At 38.3% G+C, this 19,742-nt stretch overlaps 2 protein-coding genes across 13 annotated transcripts in view; one reads left to right on the top strand and one right to left on the bottom strand.

The window, feature by feature from the left end:
* ARL13B (ADP ribosylation factor like GTPase 13B) overlaps positions 1-19,742 on the bottom strand; it is a 36,546-nt gene that overhangs the window by 12,810 nt on the left and 3,994 nt on the right. For 9 of the 12 annotated variants that reach the window (XM_032095629.1, XM_032095620.1, XM_032095610.1 and 6 more), the window contains 3 exons: positions 17,273-17,339; positions 15,132-15,381; positions 1,545-1,778 (listed from right to left, as the gene is read on the bottom strand). In XM_032095629.1, coding sequence (XP_031951520.1) covers positions 1,545-1,778; positions 15,132-15,381; positions 17,273-17,339 — 551 coding nt within the window. Of the gene's footprint in view, positions 1-1,544; positions 1,779-15,131; positions 15,382-17,272; positions 17,344-19,742 lie in introns of all 12 variants that reach the window. The other 3 variants (XM_032095637.1, XM_032095654.1, XM_032095644.1) reach the window with 3 other exon arrangements.
* STX19 (syntaxin 19) lies at positions 1,682-12,127 on the top strand. The gene is made up of 2 exons (XM_032095706.1): positions 1,682-1,951; positions 10,146-12,127. The coding sequence occupies exon 2, from the start codon at positions 10,250-10,252 to the stop codon at positions 11,126-11,128; it is 879 nt and encodes a 292-aa protein (XP_031951597.1). The 5' UTR covers positions 1,682-1,951; positions 10,146-10,249; the 3' UTR covers positions 11,129-12,127.

The following is a 19,742-nucleotide window of genomic DNA, read 5'->3' as shown; positions in this document are numbered from 1 at the left end:
TGGAACCAGATTCCATAGTCTTCCTCCTGAAATCTCAAGTAATTATCATTAACTCAAATGGCTTTTAGGGAATGTTAGACCAAAGCTTGTACTTTGTATTTATGTTAACTCCTTGGTGGGAAAGAACAGCGGTAAGAATTCACCCCATAGTTAGCAGAACTTGTCAGCACTTTAATTTGATCTAAGACCTTATTCTTCCTATTCTCTAGAATTCCAGTATGGGAGCTTCAATTCCTAAGTATTTTACTCCCAAGAGATTTTTTTAGCTTCAAAAACATTAGAAAAAAAGCTGTGTTGCATCTACAGCTCAAAACCCCACATTCCTCGTCACCATTACCCTCATGAGCTACATTTCATTATCTAATCTTTCATCTTTCTTCTCAAGAAGAATTTGTTTATGAAGGAGACCATAGAAAAGCAGCTTCTCAAATGTCCAGTCTCTCCAAATCGTCATCATTCTTAACCACTTGTGGTCCAAACCATTCACTTATTTATCAACACCCTGGGGATAAAAAACCCTATGTCCTACTGATAATCAATTTACTGAATTGGCCTGCAGAGCTAAAAAGAGCATAAAGCTCTTCTCTCTGCCCTTCCTTGATAATCAGTTCCCACTATCCTTGAAGAGAGAACTTTCACAGTGCTTTGAATGATTTAGTGCAGGGATTCCCAAACTGCTGCTCAATGCATTTACAGAACCTATCTTATTTTAAATATGTTTATGATACTCTGGCACTGTTTCTTCTCACCAAACAGCTAGAACAAGACTTGTCCTCTCAGTATTTAGCTACGAAACCAAAGCTAGACCAGTGAAGAACTGAGATGAAATTCAAAAACTAATTAAAAGATCGGAAACAATTACCTCCACGTTTTTTCTCCCCCACATAACCTATTTTGTTACAGTCTGAAAATCCTACTGTGCTGCCCCTTAGTCTCAAAAGGCATTCCTCAGCAGTGCTGTCAATTCATCTAGATCTAATTGAAGGAAATATTTCTGGCAGTGTTTGTTGCCACAGCCTATTCCTCTCTCACCTGAAGATTAAATAACTGCACTGTTTCCGACGTTCTCGCTCTGCACAGCCTACAAAGCACAGCTGAAGCAGAATGAAATGCTGGTAAGCTGCATAGCTCAGCGGCAGTTTGACATTAACATCCCACAGCTCGCAGTAGCAGCCGATTTTTAACCTCTAACACCTTCAAAGGTGTCATATTTGTCTTTCTGGTCAATTAGTTTCCACCTTCTCTGCAGCAATACTGACTGCATTCCAAAAATATGGCTGAGGTGCTGTATCTGGAGAAGCAGCATATCCAAACAGCTGTCTCTGCCTAATGCTCCCCAGGAACTGAAGTGGTTTTGCTCAGGTCCATCTCCTGCCCAATTCAGACTTTAGGTCAAACTTCTAAACAGAGTCCAAATATTTTTAAGACACTGTAGTAAAAGGCATTATTCTGCAGGGGCTTTTTTCCCCCATGAACAGATCCATCTACCCTCAATTCCTTTTCCCTCATGCTTTGGTGCAGAAGACAGCAAAGCCTCCACTTACACTTGTGCTTCCAAGGCAGGCTCTGCTCCACTTGCATCTTTTAAGGGGAGCTGCTCCAAGGCACTTCCTGCTCCCGGGCACTCCAGAGGGATCCGCCTCCCAGCAGGGCTGGCTTTCAAACAGGCACAACCAGATTCCCCAAGCAGTAAGTAATCAATTTGCTTGTCTCCTGCAGTTGCAGAAGGCAGTTTCTCTCTCACTCTGCCACTCCTGAGGATGATCACACTTGGACAACTACATAAGAATTAGAAGCAGGAGGAATGAAGGAAATACTTCATGGAACGTCACTCAAGACACGTTACTTAGGGAAATATTCTGGAAAAATGTTTTTGGGATTATACTGAAGCTTAACCTCAGGAGTTCCTCTGTAAAAGGTAAAACAAAGGCCACCAGCACAGGATTCAGAGGTAAATACCCTTCTCTTACTTAATATTTCTAAATATGCAAATATCAGAAAAAGGCTTTGTAGTGGGGTTTAGGATGGAAATGTGCCTAAGTGTCAAGACATAAAAATAATGTATGTCTATCTTGCAAAGAATTAGGTATTGCTGTGGGTGAATATGGACTCACAGCTCTGCTGCTCATGCACAGGAACACCAGGGTTTGAGGTAAGTTTTTTGCAAAAAAAACCCCTTCTTTAGGGAATACATCAGTTATGTTAAAAGACAGACCTTGATTTTAATTTTCCAAGTCAGGTGAACTTCACATATAGCAATTTTTCATGTTTAAAAACCTGTAGGAGGTATATATCAAAACATACTTGAAAGCACAGCGGAGCGGCTGTTAGTTTATCATATTAAGTTTGCTGAGTAAGAAGCTTTCACCTATAAAATCATGCTTGGCTTACTTCAATTTCACATAAAGTATATTTGAATTGTCTTAGTGTAACAAACTTACCTCATGCAAGAAATAAAGTGAAAGTAGGCACCTACTGCTTTTATATCAAGTAGGATTTTTCTAAGCAACTGGAGAGCTTTTGAACTTTAAAAGTCACGGGAAACAATGTGGAAAGGGAGCGTATGTGTGCATTGGCACAAGTGACACCTACAGCTCAGTGACAATATTTCTCTTAGAAGCCACTTCTGCCAGAGAAAAACAAGGTCTCAATGCTATGGAAGTTCCTTGACCTGTTTATAAAATGTCAATTTCTGAGCAAAGAGGGGGGAAAAAAAAAAAAACCAACAAAAACCAAACCAGTATTAAGAGTTTACTTTACAATACAAAATCTGTAAAAACGTCTCAGATGTGCTACTTTTAGGGTGACATTTAATCAGAATCAGTGATCATAACCCCAAAATTTTGGGTCAGACCTACATAGTGTCCATCAAAATTAATTAAGAGCAAAGCATCCCTGAGGTCAAAATATTACAGCATCAGAACTACCACCATGATTAAAAGCAACTGTAGGACAATGAATCTTTATGAGTATGGTTTACCCAAGATCAAGAATTAGTCTTTAAGGCTACTTCAAGAATCCATAGCTTTGAGGGATGGAATTGGCTGGGAAAATGAAGACAGAACCTTTGAATTTAACAGCAGTCTAAACAAGGGGGAAAACCAATGACATTCTTCAGCCTACAGTGAATCTTCTATTTGAAAATGCTGCTCTACCTTTTTTCCCTTTGGAATTTTTATCCCTCTATTAACCTTTTTCTTGGGCAATCCTGTGGACAGCCATCAGAAGGATGTTTTATTCCACAGAAGTGAGGCGTCAGCAGATCCAGCATGAAAAACTTTGTTCATCTCTTTATGCTTTGCTTATGTTAACATCCATGAAAGGCAAACTCCTGACCCACAAACAGGGAAAAATAAGTCACTTGTCAGCTTGTTTTGCTTGTTCCTTCTTCAGTTATTGGCACTTCACGAGGTTTTTGAGGAAGTCATGGAAAACAGAATTCTTTATACTTTTAACAAACAACAGTTTCAAGTGTCCTGTTGACAGCACTCTTGATGAAGTTCTGATGAATCACCTGCTCTATCAGGTGATTTTTTTGCAGATTGCCTTACAAAAAGGTGTTAACAGACCTTCAACCAAGTTCTTCATTAGCATTTTAAGCCCCTGCCGGATTGCTGACAACAATTACAAACCATCAGTAACTTCTGATGGTTGACACGTGGCTCCTTCTCAAATAAAGGGACTCATTTCAATTCATGCCTTCAATTCTCATGCAAAACCATACTTTGAATATTATGGTAAACTATAATGAAAAAATGGGGAATAAAGTGCTACAAGATTATCAGCCTGCTTTCACGCAACTTCAGGGAGCTATAGGAGACATTTCTCTAATTGAACATTTTCCCTGCACAGTTCCTCCAGGTGACATATAAATAAGAGAACAGTTAAAACTAAGATTCTAAACTCCTCCTGTTTACAGTATCTCTAGGCAACTTCATTCTCATATTACCTTTTGAACTGCTCACAAGAACACCAGCAATTATAATTTGATTCATTTTGTTAAGTGGCCTCATTCTCACCATAGGTCTGAATCATATTCCTATTTACTGAAAACGTTTCTTGACACACTCTGCTCTGCTATCAGTTCAATCACACCTCTTGGTCAAACAGGCTGCAGCCAAAGATGTCTGAGCTCACACAAAGAAAGTTATGTCCAGCTTCCAGATGTGTATTTCCAAAACAAACAACAAGAAATGATATAGCAATATATTTTTGGACAAGATTAAAAAAAAAGTTAATTGCTTTCTTATACTCTATTTCACTTTGATTTATCAAACCCTAGGCAAACTAAGTATAGTCAAACTGCCTGTATATTTTTTTAAAAAGCCTGCCTGAAAATCCTTACATTTATCACAGGTGAGTTCCAAGGCTGTGATAGGCAGCTCTGTGGTCTGACAGAGATGAAATGGGAATGTAAAGCAGGTGGGATGTTGCACAGGACAAATTTACAGTCTGCAGTTCTACTGTCAGGAAGACAAATCTCTCACACCACCCACTTAGAGCAATACAAAGCTGTTAAGTATGAGTTCAAACTATATACCCTATTAAATGGAAACAATTCCACCTGTACTCTATCCTGTTGCAGCCCTTTCTCTTGCTCCTATTTTATTTTCAAATACTTCTTTAAAATATATCAATATTTGGACCTTAATGATGTGATCTTTGGGCAGAGGAGATTATGACTTTCTTTCTAGGTTTCTGTGATCTTTAGGTTTGTGAGGACTCTTGAAGAGCACTACTGACAGTAAATCTCTGGTTAAATAGGTGAAAAAATCACCATCAAAACATGAAGTTCTTACCAATTACAGAGAATTAGCTGCAGATTAAGTGACTGGCAGAGTGAGATCATTGTTTTGTCAGTGAGGTGCAGTGTCCATCAACCTCACTGGGATATATGTCAGTGCAAAAGCATCCTCACCTCCCATTATCCAAAGTATCAGCAGGAATGTGAGAACTGCTGTCTGTAGACATGGAAATGCTGGTGATACTTTTCCTCAAGTCCTCATTTGCTGCCATACAACCATAACAAAGATTTCAAAACTCCAAGGAACAAGCTCAGATTTGCAGCTGATTCATCGTGTCTATCTCTGACCCAAATACTTCATAAAATAGCAATACACCAACACAAGACAGCTACATCTCCTACAACGTGACTGTGTTACAGATTTGTGGTCAAAGGCCCAAGAACACCTGAATTATTTTAAGTCTGTTTCCCCCCTCTCCATGTCTGTTGGAAACCTCCAGAGCAGGATGACTTGGTTCCACTTTTCCAGCAACTTTGGCCTAATTCTTCCCCACCTTATGAATTGTCTGAATACTCAGGTTTGCTTTATTACATTTGAATTTCTTGATTTTTTTACTCAATATCCACATTTCTCCACCTCCTGTGATCCATTTCACACTAATCAGAGAATTACCAAGCTACCTTACTTCAAATGCAGCATTTCTGTTCTTCTACACACCGGTAATTTCGGTTTCCCTGGGAAGTCCTGTGGCAGTTTTTACACAGGTAGAGAGTGACAGGACAAGGGCGAAGTGTTTCAAATGGAAGAGGGAAGATTTACATCACATGTTAGGAAGAAATTCTTTACTGTGAGAGTGCTGAGGATCTAGAAGAAGTTGCCCAGAGAGATGTTGTGATCATCCCCTTTGCTGAAACCATTACTGATTTTGCACTATCATCTCATCTGTGGCATATTTTTAGGCAAGGCAAGCTCTCTGCCTTTGGTATTTTCTCGTTGAACCACTCCCATACTTGAACTTAGAACTATTTTTAAGTATGTTTTTCCAAGGACTTCTCTTATGACAGACACGCTTAAGAGGATATTTTCATCCAACCACCTTGCATCTCATAATCCTTGGTTTAAGCACGTTTGTTTACAAGGCATTCAAGATAAAGGAAACGTCTTAAACAAAGGAGAAAACGAATGTAACTTGTAACAAGATATCCTACTTTTGTTACTTCAGATACATCTTTGAGTAACAGGGCAAAATTCCATAACACTGCCAAACAAGTTTCTTCTTCTCGTGTGAGAACATGAGAAAGCACAAACTGAATTTCCACTCAAGACACCAGCTTTCCCCAAAGACTACTATTAGGATTTTAAACTACATGCATTTCAACAGTATATGTCTCTCACTAATTTTTTGTTGCTAACTTAGGACACTTAAGCAGTAATCAAACTCCAGAAGGTTTACTCATTACCATTATGCTTGGAAATAAGTTAGATGGGTTTCTTGGCACCACAGGATAGAGCTATAATGTAACTTCACTGCAGCTTGGAAATAAATTTTAAAAACTAATAAAAAGAAATGTTTAGGATTACATGTAACATGAAATTCCTTTGGGACATGTTGCCTGAAAGCATCGTCTACCCAGTGCCCTTAACTGACTTACAGCTACAGGTCAGGAAAACAAACCCACATTTATTTTTGGTGCAGTCATTCAAAAAACAAACAAACAAACAAACAAAAACAAAAAAAACAAACAAACAAAAAAAAAACAAACCCAAAAAAACCCACAAACCAACCCCCCCCCCCCCCAACTACAAAAAAAACCAGTAACAAAAAAAATAGCTATTTCAGCACAGGTATAGGAAGCAGCATGAGCCAAAACACAGATCATACATCTCAAACAGCTCTTAAACAGAGGATTCTGTACCTTGATTGCCTGCAAGTCCTCTTCTCTGGAAGAATGTGCAGGATGTTAAAACCAAGGTAAGGAGGCAAATTGTAGCAAAGATCAGATACAAACAGAGCCCTTGCTGTCAGGCATTTTAATGAAAGTGCTGAATAAGTAAGAAATAGTGAACAAAACTATGGAAATGAAAATAAACAGGAGGTTCTGGGGAGTTGGGGAAGAAATAAAACAATCCATCAAAGCCAAGTAAGAAGCCATTAAGCCTAATTACAACCAGAAACAGAGCAGTTCCTTATCAACTTACCTACTTCACATATCCAGTTATGTCTTTCAATGTAGCCCAAGTCTTACTTTTGGATGTAGGCTCCATGTTTCCTGGCTCTACTGATAAATTTATCAGACAGGTGGAAGAATATCTATGTGGCTGCTTTGCAATTAAGCAAGTGGACCTTTCAACTTGCCTTTTTTTTTTTTCAAATGGAGAAGATAATATAAAAGATATCATTTCCATCAAACTCATTATTAATCTTTGAATTCTGGCCATACTTTATCATCATGACAGATTCTAATGGTGGTCCAGCTACCAGGATCTATTATTCACCCAGTCAGTGTGCCGAGATACTTGTCTTTATAAAAACTGTCCCAGTCACATACGGCATCAGTTGGACTGGAGAGATTCATATAACCCTGAGGAGCAACACAGCCAAGTTATCAGAAGTCAAAGACTCTTGCAATACCCTTAAAATATATTTGACAAGGATGTGAAAATTGCATTTCTGAACCTGTCAACTATATATATAGCTATATATAAAGATGCTTCAATAAGAACAAACAATCACCAATGGGTTTGCATGATAATAACACGGCAAGGGGCACTGAATGTAAGAGCCACACTAAGTCACTGGAGTGCTTTCAGTCCACGTATTCCATTTGCTCCACTCTGAAGAATAGGTGTATTCTCCCTTTATTGACAAAAACTTCAAGGAAAGTGAAGTGCTTTCATTTTAATCAAAAGAAAAACAGGATGTGCCCCTATATACAAACAAGTAGGACAAAAACAAGGACTCAGTAAATGAACAGAGCTTGTTGTGGAATACTCAAGAAGCCAAGCCAACAATTTCCAAGGTTATCTCTGTCATGAAGACATCCTCATTTCTTTGAAACCAGCATGTGTTCCAATTGCCGGTATAATCAAGCACAATTACTGGCAAGCCTGTTCAGTGGCAGGCTTTGAAGGCAAGCCCAACAGTAGAGAAGATATGAAGCTAAGATTCAATTGCTTACATTCCAGTCTTTTGTGAGACTGATCTTTAAAGACACAAAAAAATCTCCCGTGTTTTCTGCTCACTCCTTTGATATTTAGCAGTATTCTCAGATTTGTTTTGCAGTTCTGTTAGGCTCCTCCCTCCAGCCCCAAGGAACGCAGCTATTTCAAGGGCAATGCACCAGTTTTCTTGGACACAAGAAATTCTTTTCACCTCATACCAATAAGCATTAATGGTGCCCTTAGAACTTGCTTTTAATCCCAGGTTTGCCCAGCCCTGCTAAATTAACATGGGTCAGCAGACGTGTGAGGCTAGACTAGAACAGATTTTCAGGTCACTTCTCTGAATCCCTGTTTAGCAGCCCTGGGCCTTTCACATGCCCCAGGCTGAACTTTCCCTGCTGGTGGTGCCAAGCAGCTCTGGAACATTCCTGAAGAAGGTTATCTGGGAGAAACTGCCTGACTTCTGCCATGAGGACATCAATAGAAAACTTCAGCAATGGAGAGTCATTACTGTAACAAAATGAATATATTTTGCATTTCCCTCCCCCAGAATAACATTCTCCAATAAATAACTTGCAAGCTTGTCTGATCACAAGTTTCAGCACATTACTGTCACTTCTAATGATTGCCAGGCTTTTGGGATTCTCTTGATGTGAGTCAACAAACACTAAATTCAAATATTAAGGCACTAAGGGGGGAAAAAAAAACCAGTAAGGAAAATCCACACCAGGGTAGAATATCAGCATTCTTTCTCATGACTGACCTCTGAAGCATTTCAAATTTTGCTTTTCAGCTAATCCTCCTGCAGAAAGCCAGATTTAAGTCTGTGAAGATGTGTCCACACTGTTGAACTCCATGACTTATTCTATGCAAAAATATATTTAGAGACTTTAAATATGCATAGGGGAGCAGAGATCCCACAGCAGTATCACTTGAAACTGTTCAAATACAACAAAATCATTTGCATATTGACAGGTTACTGGATTGATCCTTTGCAGCTACTGAAATGCATCATTTTGGATACTATAAGTACTACATTTGCTTGCTAAAAAACCCATAAAATCTGTAGAATCAGGGTTTAGTAAGAGTTGCACCTATAAAATGCTACTATCTTAGAGAACTGCCCTAAAAGCTGTGAAACAGCCGAAAGATGCCACTGTGCTGTTTAACCTTTATGCTTGAACAGCCCTTTGAAAGACACACATTTGATTGAACCAGAAGACCCTAAGTAAAAAAAATCCCATAATCTTCTAGTCCTGAACATGTTACTTCTTACTGAAATTTTCCATTCTTGATCACAGTCCAAGGAAATAATTCATGTAGAGTTTGAGAAAAATACCTTCTTCCCTGTGATTAAAAATAGTTGAACTTAGTTTCCACTGGGCGTGTTTTAGGAAATATCTTTCTCTGAATTATCTCTCCAGTAAAGCTTGCACAACAGCTAGGGAATAAAACAAAACTCTATCTGCTTTCTATTAAATAAGAAACAGCACTGAATTGTAGCCCACTGGGGTGCACAATGCACATTTGCATCAATTTTATGAAGAAGGTAAATGACAGTGTAGGAATAGATAACAGTAATTCAAAGAAGGCTTAGAAAATCTTCATGCGGCAACATTAGTGATATGGATTCCACTTCACAAAAACTCAAACATTAAAAAATTAATCTATTTTCATGCTAAATTATTAGAGTTCTTAAATGATGAGAGTGCTGTTGTTCTGTTTTGTTGTAGAGTTAACTGCTTCAGTTACTATCTAACTCCCCAGGCAAGGGAAGGCAAGGAAAATGGAGAAGGGCTTTTGAGTGTGGCTGTTTAATAATCTAAATTCATGCTAGAATGCTGATTTGTTACAAAGTCTGTCTCATAATCTCAAAAACTGAAATATTTCCTAATGAGAATCCAAAAATAGCACAGCACACTCACTTCTATTTCCAAAAAAATTTATAGGTTGAGTAGCTTTCATCAAGTAAAGAATAATGATAAAATAATTGGAGTTACTCCTCTCTTTGTCCCCAAAAATAAAAGTCCAATCCACACTTCTCTGGTTTAAATTCTATGCTCTGCCTCACAAATTTACCACAAAAATGGGCTTGGGCTACAAATCACAATTTGTCCACGCTTTCAACTCATTGCTACTTTTACTTTGGTGTGAAGGGAAGTAGCTCTAATCTCCAAAACTACTTTTCACTTATACATATAACCACTAACCTTGATTGTTGTTACATTTTGATTACAGTGCAACAAAACAAACCAAACAAAAAAGATATTGGAATTAACTTCTGGTGTTGCAAGAGGGGAAAAAAAAAATAAAATCAGGAAAGAATCCTGACCACAAAAACCATGAGAGACCGTCTGCAAGAGCTTAAACTGAGGGCTAAGGAACTACAGATAGCTGGGGAAAACAATGGTGCAACTGTACAAGAAGAGGAGCAGGAGGAGTTTGAACAGCAGGCCATTATTTACGAAAAAGAGCCCATAACTGAAAGGCACTTGCACGAAATCCAGAAGCTGCAGAACGAAATTAATAATCTGGTGGAAGAAGTCAATAAATTCAGTCAACAACAAAAAAGCCTCGTCTCCTCAATGAGAAGATTCAGTGTTCTTAAAAAGGAATCTAACATAGCAAGGGAAATCAAAATTCAAGCGGAACATGTACGAAAATGTTTGGACGAACTGGCAAAAACAGTGAGGAAAGCTGAAAACGAGCATGGGCCAGCGCGAGCCACGGTGAGGATCCTGGCTGCCCAGCACGCCTTCCTGTCCCACCGCTACCTCCAGGCCATGCTCTCCTACAACGAGGCCATCACTGCCAAGCAGGACAAGTGCAAGACGTTCATCGTCCGCCAGCTCGAGGTCGCCGGTAAAGAGGTATCCGAGGAGGAAGTCAATGACATGCTCCAGCAAGGAAAATGGGAGATTTTCAATGAAAATCTACTCACTGAAGTCAAGATTACTAAAGCTCAGCTGTCAGAGATTGAGCAGAGACACAAAGAACTGGTCAATCTGGAGAACCAGATCAAAGATGTGAAAGAACTCTTCATCCAAATCTCAGTTCTGGTGGAGGAGCAAGGGGAGATGATCAACAACATAGAAATCTGCATGAACAACACTCAAGAATATACTCAAGTATCTAAAGAAAAGTTTGGGCTTGCAGTCAGGTATAAAAAGAGAAACCCTTGCAAAGCAATTTGCTGTTGGTGTTGTCCATGCTGCAGGTAACACAAGAAATGAACTGCTTCAAATATCAGATGTTTCCTGCACACCAAACTGATCTTGGAAAACACTCCTGAGACCCCTCAACTGCTTCACTTTTCTTCCTATTTTCCTTTCAGCAGAGTTCTCAGGAAAAACTGCATCTGTTTTTCTACACAGAATAAAGAAGTTTATGGCTTTCACAGAAAGACATCAACTACAGGAAAGGATCAAAGGATAAAAGTGACACTTTTTGGTTCTTCTGACTCAAACTGAAACAATGTGGCAAAGAACTTCCTGTGCTGTTGGGAAGCATTGAAAATACTGTTAACCTCAAAGACAGGATTCATAAAAATGGTTTATTTACTTTTCACAAAATAATAAGTATTTTTAATTGCCTTGTGGTTTTTTGGCACTTATATTTACTTGCTCAAATTCTAAATAGTTTTTTTTCCCCAGGAATCTGAGATTCTACAAAACAAATCTACACACGAAGCAGACACCTTTAGTAACAATCCAGAATGGGACGCCTAAACCAAACAAGACGTCAAAAAAGTTATCAGGAATATTTCAGTACTACCTCTATAAGAAAAGTTCAAAACTTTTCATAAACTGACACATAAAACTGACATAAAAGAGGTATTTATATTATTCAGCTCCACAGGCAGAGCCGTACCAGGTAAGGATAGGGGAGTATGATCCTTAATTACACACTCATAAGGCATGTTCTTAATGCTGCCTATCCTACCTAAATATGCATTCACATCTGCAGTCTCACTTTTGCTAGCACAAAAATTGAAGAAAGAATAGAATAAAATAACAGAACTCCATTGTTATATCCTCTCCCCCATAATCTAGAATCAGGGAATGATTTAGGTTGGAAGGAGCCTCCTGTAGCCAGCTCCTTTTGGATCTGAGTGAGAAACAGCTCTCCATGCAATTTAACAGAAAATAGCAATGTAACTGAGACAAAAGTGATTCCCAAAAAGAAATTAAAAAAAAAAAAAATCCCACGCTGAAACCAAATAGCAAATCAGAAATGTGTTCCTGAACTGCTTTGTGTTGTGCAAAGACACAATCAATACCACTTTATGCAGGTACAGTCAGAGAAGGCAGAACAAACTGCACGGCAGTTCAGCAAGATACTAAGTGAACAGGATGTCTTTAGTTGCACGTAGTGGGGGAAAAAATAAAAATCAATCTACTATCAAAGTTATTTTCCCATTGTGATATTTAGAAATCACTGGATTACTTCCATACCAAATTAAAATTGCAACTGAAATTAACTGCTATCAAAATATAATCAAAGGTCTAAACCTTAAAGTGAAAAATATTATTTACACAGTAGCAACAAAAAATAAAAAAATAAACTTAGATTATGACACCACTGAAACTGTCATTAAATAATCTCCCCTTAACTGCATATATAAAAACTACCTTTATGTTCCAAGGGCAGAGTAAAAATCAGTCAATAAACAAGAGCTGCATTTCAACAGTGGAATAAAATTCAAGTCACTAATACTTAGGAAAACAGATGCCTGAATAAGTCAAGTCATTTCCAGATATACATTGGTTAGAAACAGGCAAAACAGAAAGATATAAAACACACTGAAGGACAACTGGGAAGTGAGAAAGACTTGTGGAAACCTTTTCCTTAATAGAGGCTACTATTAACCGAAAATAAATAGTATGAAATATGAACTACAACTTACACTGAATTTGATATTGAGCCTTCAAAATTATTAGCAGCAGAAATTCTGCCATAATCACTAAAGTAACTTTCCAGTGTGTTCAGCAGTTACATCAATATGCAGAAAACCAGCAAATTAAAGCCCAGCTGCAAGTGTTCTATGAAGAAAAGTGAAACATCAGTAGCTCTAATCCCTTATCACCAAAGTAACAGGTAGGAAGCAGCTTTCTCCTAACAAAGTACCTGCCCAGAAATCTCCCTGCTATAAAATATCAGTCACAGCACATGGACTTGCATTTCCTCTTGCACATGCTCCATGTCAACTTAAAAAATCCCCAAAAACCTAAACAAAGACCCCAAACAAACACAATTAATCCCAAACAAAACCAGCATCTGCCTGCATATTATGATGTCTGTGTGTTCCTTTCTGATAAAATAAAGGACAAAAATAATCCTAAATGAAGAAAATTTAAACTTGTATACCTGTGTAAGTCTTGAGAATGCTGCTAGAAGAACTTACCCATAAAAATAAATTAGGTGATAACACTGAACAATAAAAAAAGCTAAACGACAAGTAATTTACACCAAGAGACAGTAACAGACAATACCATCAGCACTTTAGGAAAATTGTCTTAAAATGATTCTGTGACACCTCCATGGGCTGCATTAAATAACAACATGGCAGAGTAGCAATTAAATTAGTAGCAAGTATCACACTGAACATCAGATTTCTCATATTCCCATATTTCTGTAAGACAGAGTATCTAGCACCAATTTTACGTCCACATAGTACAATTCAGCCTACTCTGCACAGATTAAAATGCACTAATAAAAAAAAAATGTAGCAAGGTATTAGGGAACTTATTGCTACATGGATAGCAAGTAAGTCATTACTATAAAAACCCACAAACAAAATCTGAACATTACTATTTTAAAAGGGTAACATTCAGCATAAATTTGGAAGTCTGACAATACAGGAGAGAATTCTTAACTCAAGAGGCAGGCTTACACAGGGAGCATAAACCAAAAAACTACTGAATCCCTCCACAGAACTGGGACACTGCAAAAGCAAATTCTGACCAAAGGCCTGAGGTTTAATCTAATAAAAAGTATTAACATCAGTAAACTTTATTTAGTCACCATTAGATCATTTAATAAATACACTCTGCATTCTGATTAGCTACTTCTGATAGGGATCAAAAATCAGTATTAAGATCCACGGAAGTGAGTGGGTTCTCTGCAGGTACAGTCAGCCACCCAAACAAACCCCATTAAAGGGTTAGGGCATAGAGATTTCTACAAAAAAAAAAGAAAAAAACAAAACCAAACCAAACAAAAACGGCCCCCCCAAAACCCTAAAATGCAACCCAAAAAACCCCATAAAGTTGTATTTAATTAAAAGACACTGCACAGTTTTCAACTGTCACAGCTGCATTTTCAAAACACATTTGAGTTAAACTAAGTTGGCCTTATTGCCTTCCCTGCGCCCGTAACATTCAGAGCAATGAAAGGTAAAATCTAATCTATTTTCAACATATACACCATTACCTTGCTAACTACCCTCCACCAACACAATTAGCCAGGTTCAGCTTCAAACCAGCAGAGTATCACTAGTTCTTAAAAATAACAGGCCTCTCCTCTTACCTGTACAGATTCTTTATGATAGCACAGAAATGTTGTGCAATTAATGCATTACGGAGGTCTTATGCTCACCAGACATGAAGATGCTGACTTGATAAACCATTTTAAACTTTCACAGTTTATTTTTTAACTTCAAAAGAGTATTTGTTATCAAATATTTTTGGTATGGAATTTAATAAAATATGTTCTTTCCAATATTTTACAAAGCCTGTTAAACAGAGAAAAAGCATGTGCCCAATACAATTAAAGCAAGCTTCCTTTAATGAGATTTTGCTGATCATGTATCAGCAGCACCACCATGTGTTAAGTGGTTTATTATCATTTATTACTGAGAGATCACACTACTGCTGAATATAATCAACCATTTACCATTTAATTAATTGACGTAGGCATAAGTAGCAAAAATATTTTTACATCACGTTGCCAAGCCAAATCTGTAAAGCCTTTTAACCTAGCACTTCAAGTAATAGAATTTTAAAGCGTTAAAAAATCCCACCTTATTATTTTTTCATGGTTAATGAAAGAGAAGAGAAATAAATATCCCTGAGAAAGATGAAATAAAACATAAAACCATAAAACTAATTGCAATATTGGTTAGTGCTAAAAGTTACAGCACTATTAGTTACAACAGAAATAGTTCTTTAGGTCTAAATTCACCCAGTTTCAGATTATTAGGAGAACATTTATTACATTACTTACACTAACACAGGTTTTCCTGATATCTTAGGGCTTTTTAAAACTTCTGTCATGGCTTGCTTTGTTTCTTCCATTCTTTCAATGTCACTGGAATCCACCACAAATATGACACCATAGGACTCAGCATAATAATTCCTCCAGATATTCCGAATTCGTTTTCCACCTCCTAAATCAAAGATGGTCACTTCAAAGCGTCCCTGTTTAAGATCAATTTTGGAAAACCCAACTGTTGGAGCCACATCTTCAGGAGACTCTGTCAAAGAAGAAAGCCTTCAGTTTAAAGAGGATTTTATAATGAGATTTGTGTAGCAAAATCTGCATTTTAAAAACACAGAGTGACACCTCCCAGTTAAATATTGTTGACCACATTTTTGTTTACATGAAGATTTTCCCTCTCCTCAAGAAATTTTGAATTAACTAGTCTCTCAACTAGTTACTTTACATTAATTTAGATAGGAGCACTGGAGAAGTGGGAAGGAAGGAAAAAAGGAAGGAGCCCAAAAAGCAGTTTTTAGTATTTTACACCACAGTTCCACTGCAGTGGTGGTCACTGTACTGCATTTTCCCTTCCACTCTCACCACCAACGCTCCCATTTTAACAGTTATACAGCATTTCCATGGTAGTAATCCAAGTCTGAGAAGGAAAACAACCAAAACAGTAAATGCACTATGACCTAGGAACCCTCGTACTCTGCCGAATTTTTTTTTTATAACCATCATGGTAGCCAAAACAGCTTCAGAAGTTCAAACCAAGGGCTGAGATGAAATGACTGAAACCATGTTCTTCTGAGATGTAAATTATTTTATTCCCTTTATTCAAGGCCAGGTTTTAGCCTCTGTTTGTTTGCTTATTTTTAGTTGCTTGTTTTTTCTAAACATACTTTGTTTGCCATGCAATATGCTAAAAAATTATAAATTTATCTTTAATACTTCACCTTGCTCTCTCCTTGTCCTGAGGGCAAAGAAAGCCTGGACTTGCCTCACACCACTAAGCTGTGTCTGCAGGGCTGACATAATTGGATCTGTGTTTTCTGCAGCTTGGTAGCATAAGGCAAGGGAAACAGATGTAAAATTCAGCTTGTTGAGAGGAAAAAAATGAAGGCCTGGCCAAAAGCACTGAGCTCTGAAGAGCAGTGCAGAAGCTAAATCCCCATTAACCTTCTGCTCCTACCCTTAAGACAGCCAAGATGGGCATTCAGGACATTTAAGCCACGGGGAACAGTCACAGAAATCAGAACTGTATCTTCTTTGAGTTCCCCTTTTGAAATGCACATCTTTGTGTCATTTTTTTCCCCTGTAAAACAGGACTTCTAGAAATAGCTGTTACATTTAGATGGTAAAGGTAGTAAAGGTAATTTTCAAATAGAATGGAAGGTTAAATAATGAAACGCTCCTGTTTTCAGGGCAAAGACTGAGGAATATGAAAGAATATTCATGATTTTACTTGTGCTTTACCAAGTCTGTGAACTTACATACCACAAGTAAACGAACTTGAGGTGGAGCCACCAAGTCTGCCAAAACACAACTAAGTGAACTCTTGTTCTTCCACAAGATGAAAGTTATTTAGAAAGACAATCCCACAAGTGGAGAAAAAGAAAAACATAGAGAATTTTTGTTTTCATAAGCACAAGTTTTATCTCAAATTATATCCTGCTTGCATGTTATATGGCAAACTACCCTTCAAAATCAAGTGGTCTCTCAGTGGTAATTTTATTTATAATCATTTTATAATTATAATTAATCATAAAAAAATATGTAATACTGGAATCATCCCTAATGTTGTTATACACATACATGCAATTTCTTTCTTTTGAACCTTTTCCTCCTTATATATACTTATGACACTGATTTTTATATAAAGTTTACTGGTGTATGCACATTACTGCATGGTCACCTGAAAGCAACTTCAGCACATACACACAAGGAAAAAACAGAAAAAAAATCAACTCCACTGATTGTACCATTCTAATGTTTATATCAAGATGTGATGGGATATTTAGATAGTATAACCACCACCATTTCCTTTCAACAATATGGGAGGGAGAGACAGATGAAGACATGGAACAATATTTTCAGATTTAAATGATTGAGAATTAGGAATGATACTCTCAGTGCTCCATTTGGATAATAAATTAACCACTTACCTCCCTGAATTCCTCGGACTGTAGCAGTTTTCCCAGCATTATCGAGACCCACCATTATTAGTGTCACCTTCCTCCATAAGGAGAAAAAAAATAAAAGAGAAAGATATTTTTTTCCTCTAGCTACACATCATTTATTATATTTTTTAACACATGCACAGCAAATTTACCACCAAATAGTAGAAAGAAGAGGGATCAAAACACCAAGGCACTGTTACTATTGTGTGTCTGGTGTTTAGTACGTCCAACCATCTGATTAGACAGAACAGCAGAACAAGGTATGAAATGAGAAGTCTAATATCACGGTCTAAGTTTCACATGAGACAATGATGTGGCTTTCAACTTGTACTTGCCTGATGCAATTTAATTTCATGGTACTGTAAATTTTATTTGGTGTGGTCATGGTCCCTTTAACAATTTCTGTAATTGCAGTTCCATTCCCCTGTATTTTTACCATCTCTCTGCCTCAAAGTTTTTCCTGTATTAGGAATTCACTTCTGTCTCCATCAGTGTGTCTGAACAACACCATGAAGTGTAAAACACTTGTGTAGTCAACACCAGATGCTGTAAATATGTGGGACTTACCATGCCTTTGTTTCAACCTGGAGCAATCTAGACTGCAAATGTGCAAACCAGTGGTGCTAGGAATGCACAATTTATTAGCAAACTGGTATACAGGTTAGAATTTTAACCAGCACAGGATTTTAAAAGCCATAGGAAAAATATATTTATGTGTGCATACCTCAGTTCTTCCTCCTATTTGCAAAGACTCAGAGTGGTCAAAACAATTTGCTCAATTTTATGCCCCTTTAAGTGAAGTAATACTAAAAAACATTGTTATTTGCAGACTTAAAACTGCAACAGTATCAAACACAAAGTATAATTTATATAAATTCTTTCAGAAGAGCCAAAAATCTCTGAGAAAATAACCTAAAAATTAAACAAATTATACTTTACAAACTCAAAATGCAGAAACTGAAACAGTAAGGAAAAAACCAAACAAACTTTACTGTGCTCAACCTAGAGGCTTTCTTTGATCGAGTGACCAGATCAGTGAACAAGGGAAGGATTACAGATATAACTTATCTGGACTTCTGCCTATATTGGAGGGATGGGTTCAATAGATGAACTGGTGGATAGCAAAGCAATTGCTTGGACAGTCACAGCCAGAGGATAGTGGTGACAGCTTGTCATAGGTTAGCAAGCATCGTCCCAGAAGGGACGTCCTTGCTAAGGGGTGCTTACAGTTTCCTCTGGGAACTGATAGAACCTATCAGCTGGCCAGTTTGAATATGGACAATTCTCTAAGCCACTTAAAGTTGTGATCACCTCTGTTATCCACATTTAAGAATAGGCAAACTCCCCCTCCAAGCTCTCTCTCGTTTCCGCTGCTGGGGCAGGCGGCTGCGGGCCCCGTGCGGGGGCCAGCGGGCCCGGCCAGGCCCTGCTTGGGCCAGGCCGGGCCGGGCCACGGCCGTCCTGAAGCCATGGACCTGTTCCAGCTGTGGAACCCCCCCCCCCACTGCCTTGCCGTGGGCAGCCGGAGCGGCTCGGCTCTTCCCCCTCTCCACTGCGATAAGAAAAATTCAACATTCCAGCTGCAAAGCTGCAAGGCCGAGGTGAGAGTAACCCTTTTTATTGCTGTGAAGAGCTGAAAACCTGAGGGAAGAGAGAGAGGAGATGCTTAAAGCTGAAAGTCTGTTGTGAAGCTATGATATATCAGAGTATCCCGTTGTAATTCCATGAAGATATGGGGGGTGGAGTGTTCAACTCGTGAGCAAAAGCACCTGCGCTGAGATAGGCAGATGCTGACGCCGCTGTAATTTCATGAGAAGTTTGGACAGGGAGAGATGAACCAGATGAGGACTTTTGCTCCAAACGGGAAAGGAGAAAACCTCAGTCCCTAGAGATGAACCAGATGAGGACTTTTGCTCCAAATGGGAAAGGAGAAAACCTCAGTTCCTAGAGATGCTCCCAGAGATAGTCCTAACGATGAAGATGATGAAGACCCTTTGCTCCCAGGGAAGGAGAAGGGCCTCTGTTTTTGTTTCTGAACGGCTCAACCTTAAAATTGTACCCCAAAAACTTCCAGAGTGGACCCTCGAAAGCAGTTGCGGGAAAAGCTGCAAGTCGGGGGAAAGGACTCACACGCAGACAGAGAGACTCCTCTTCCTAAATGGACTGAACAATATTTGGAAGTGGGCGGCTGTCTCGTTGTGATAACGTTTTCATAGCATGAGCAAGAAGAGACTTCTCTTCCTAAATGGACTGAACAAGGTTATTATGGAAGTGGTAAACAGACTGAACATCTTAAGGGCTGTCTTTTCACATTGTCAGTGGGAGAAGGGAGGAAGGTGGGGGGAGGAGGAGAGTTCTGAAGGTGGTATTTTTTTTTTTTTTTCTTCTTTTAGGTCTGTTAATAAACTTCTTTATATTCTTTCAAGTTTGGTGCCTGTTTTGCATTTCTCCTAAT

Source organism: Corvus moneduloides, chromosome 2 (assembly GCF_009650955.1).
Source record: "Corvus moneduloides isolate bCorMon1 chromosome 2, bCorMon1.pri, whole genome shotgun sequence".
In the NCBI taxonomy this organism is placed as follows: domain Eukaryota; kingdom Metazoa; phylum Chordata; class Aves; order Passeriformes; family Corvidae; genus Corvus; species Corvus moneduloides.
The sequence above is the reverse complement of the archived record's forward strand: the minus strand, read 5'-3'. Positions and strand labels throughout refer to the sequence as shown.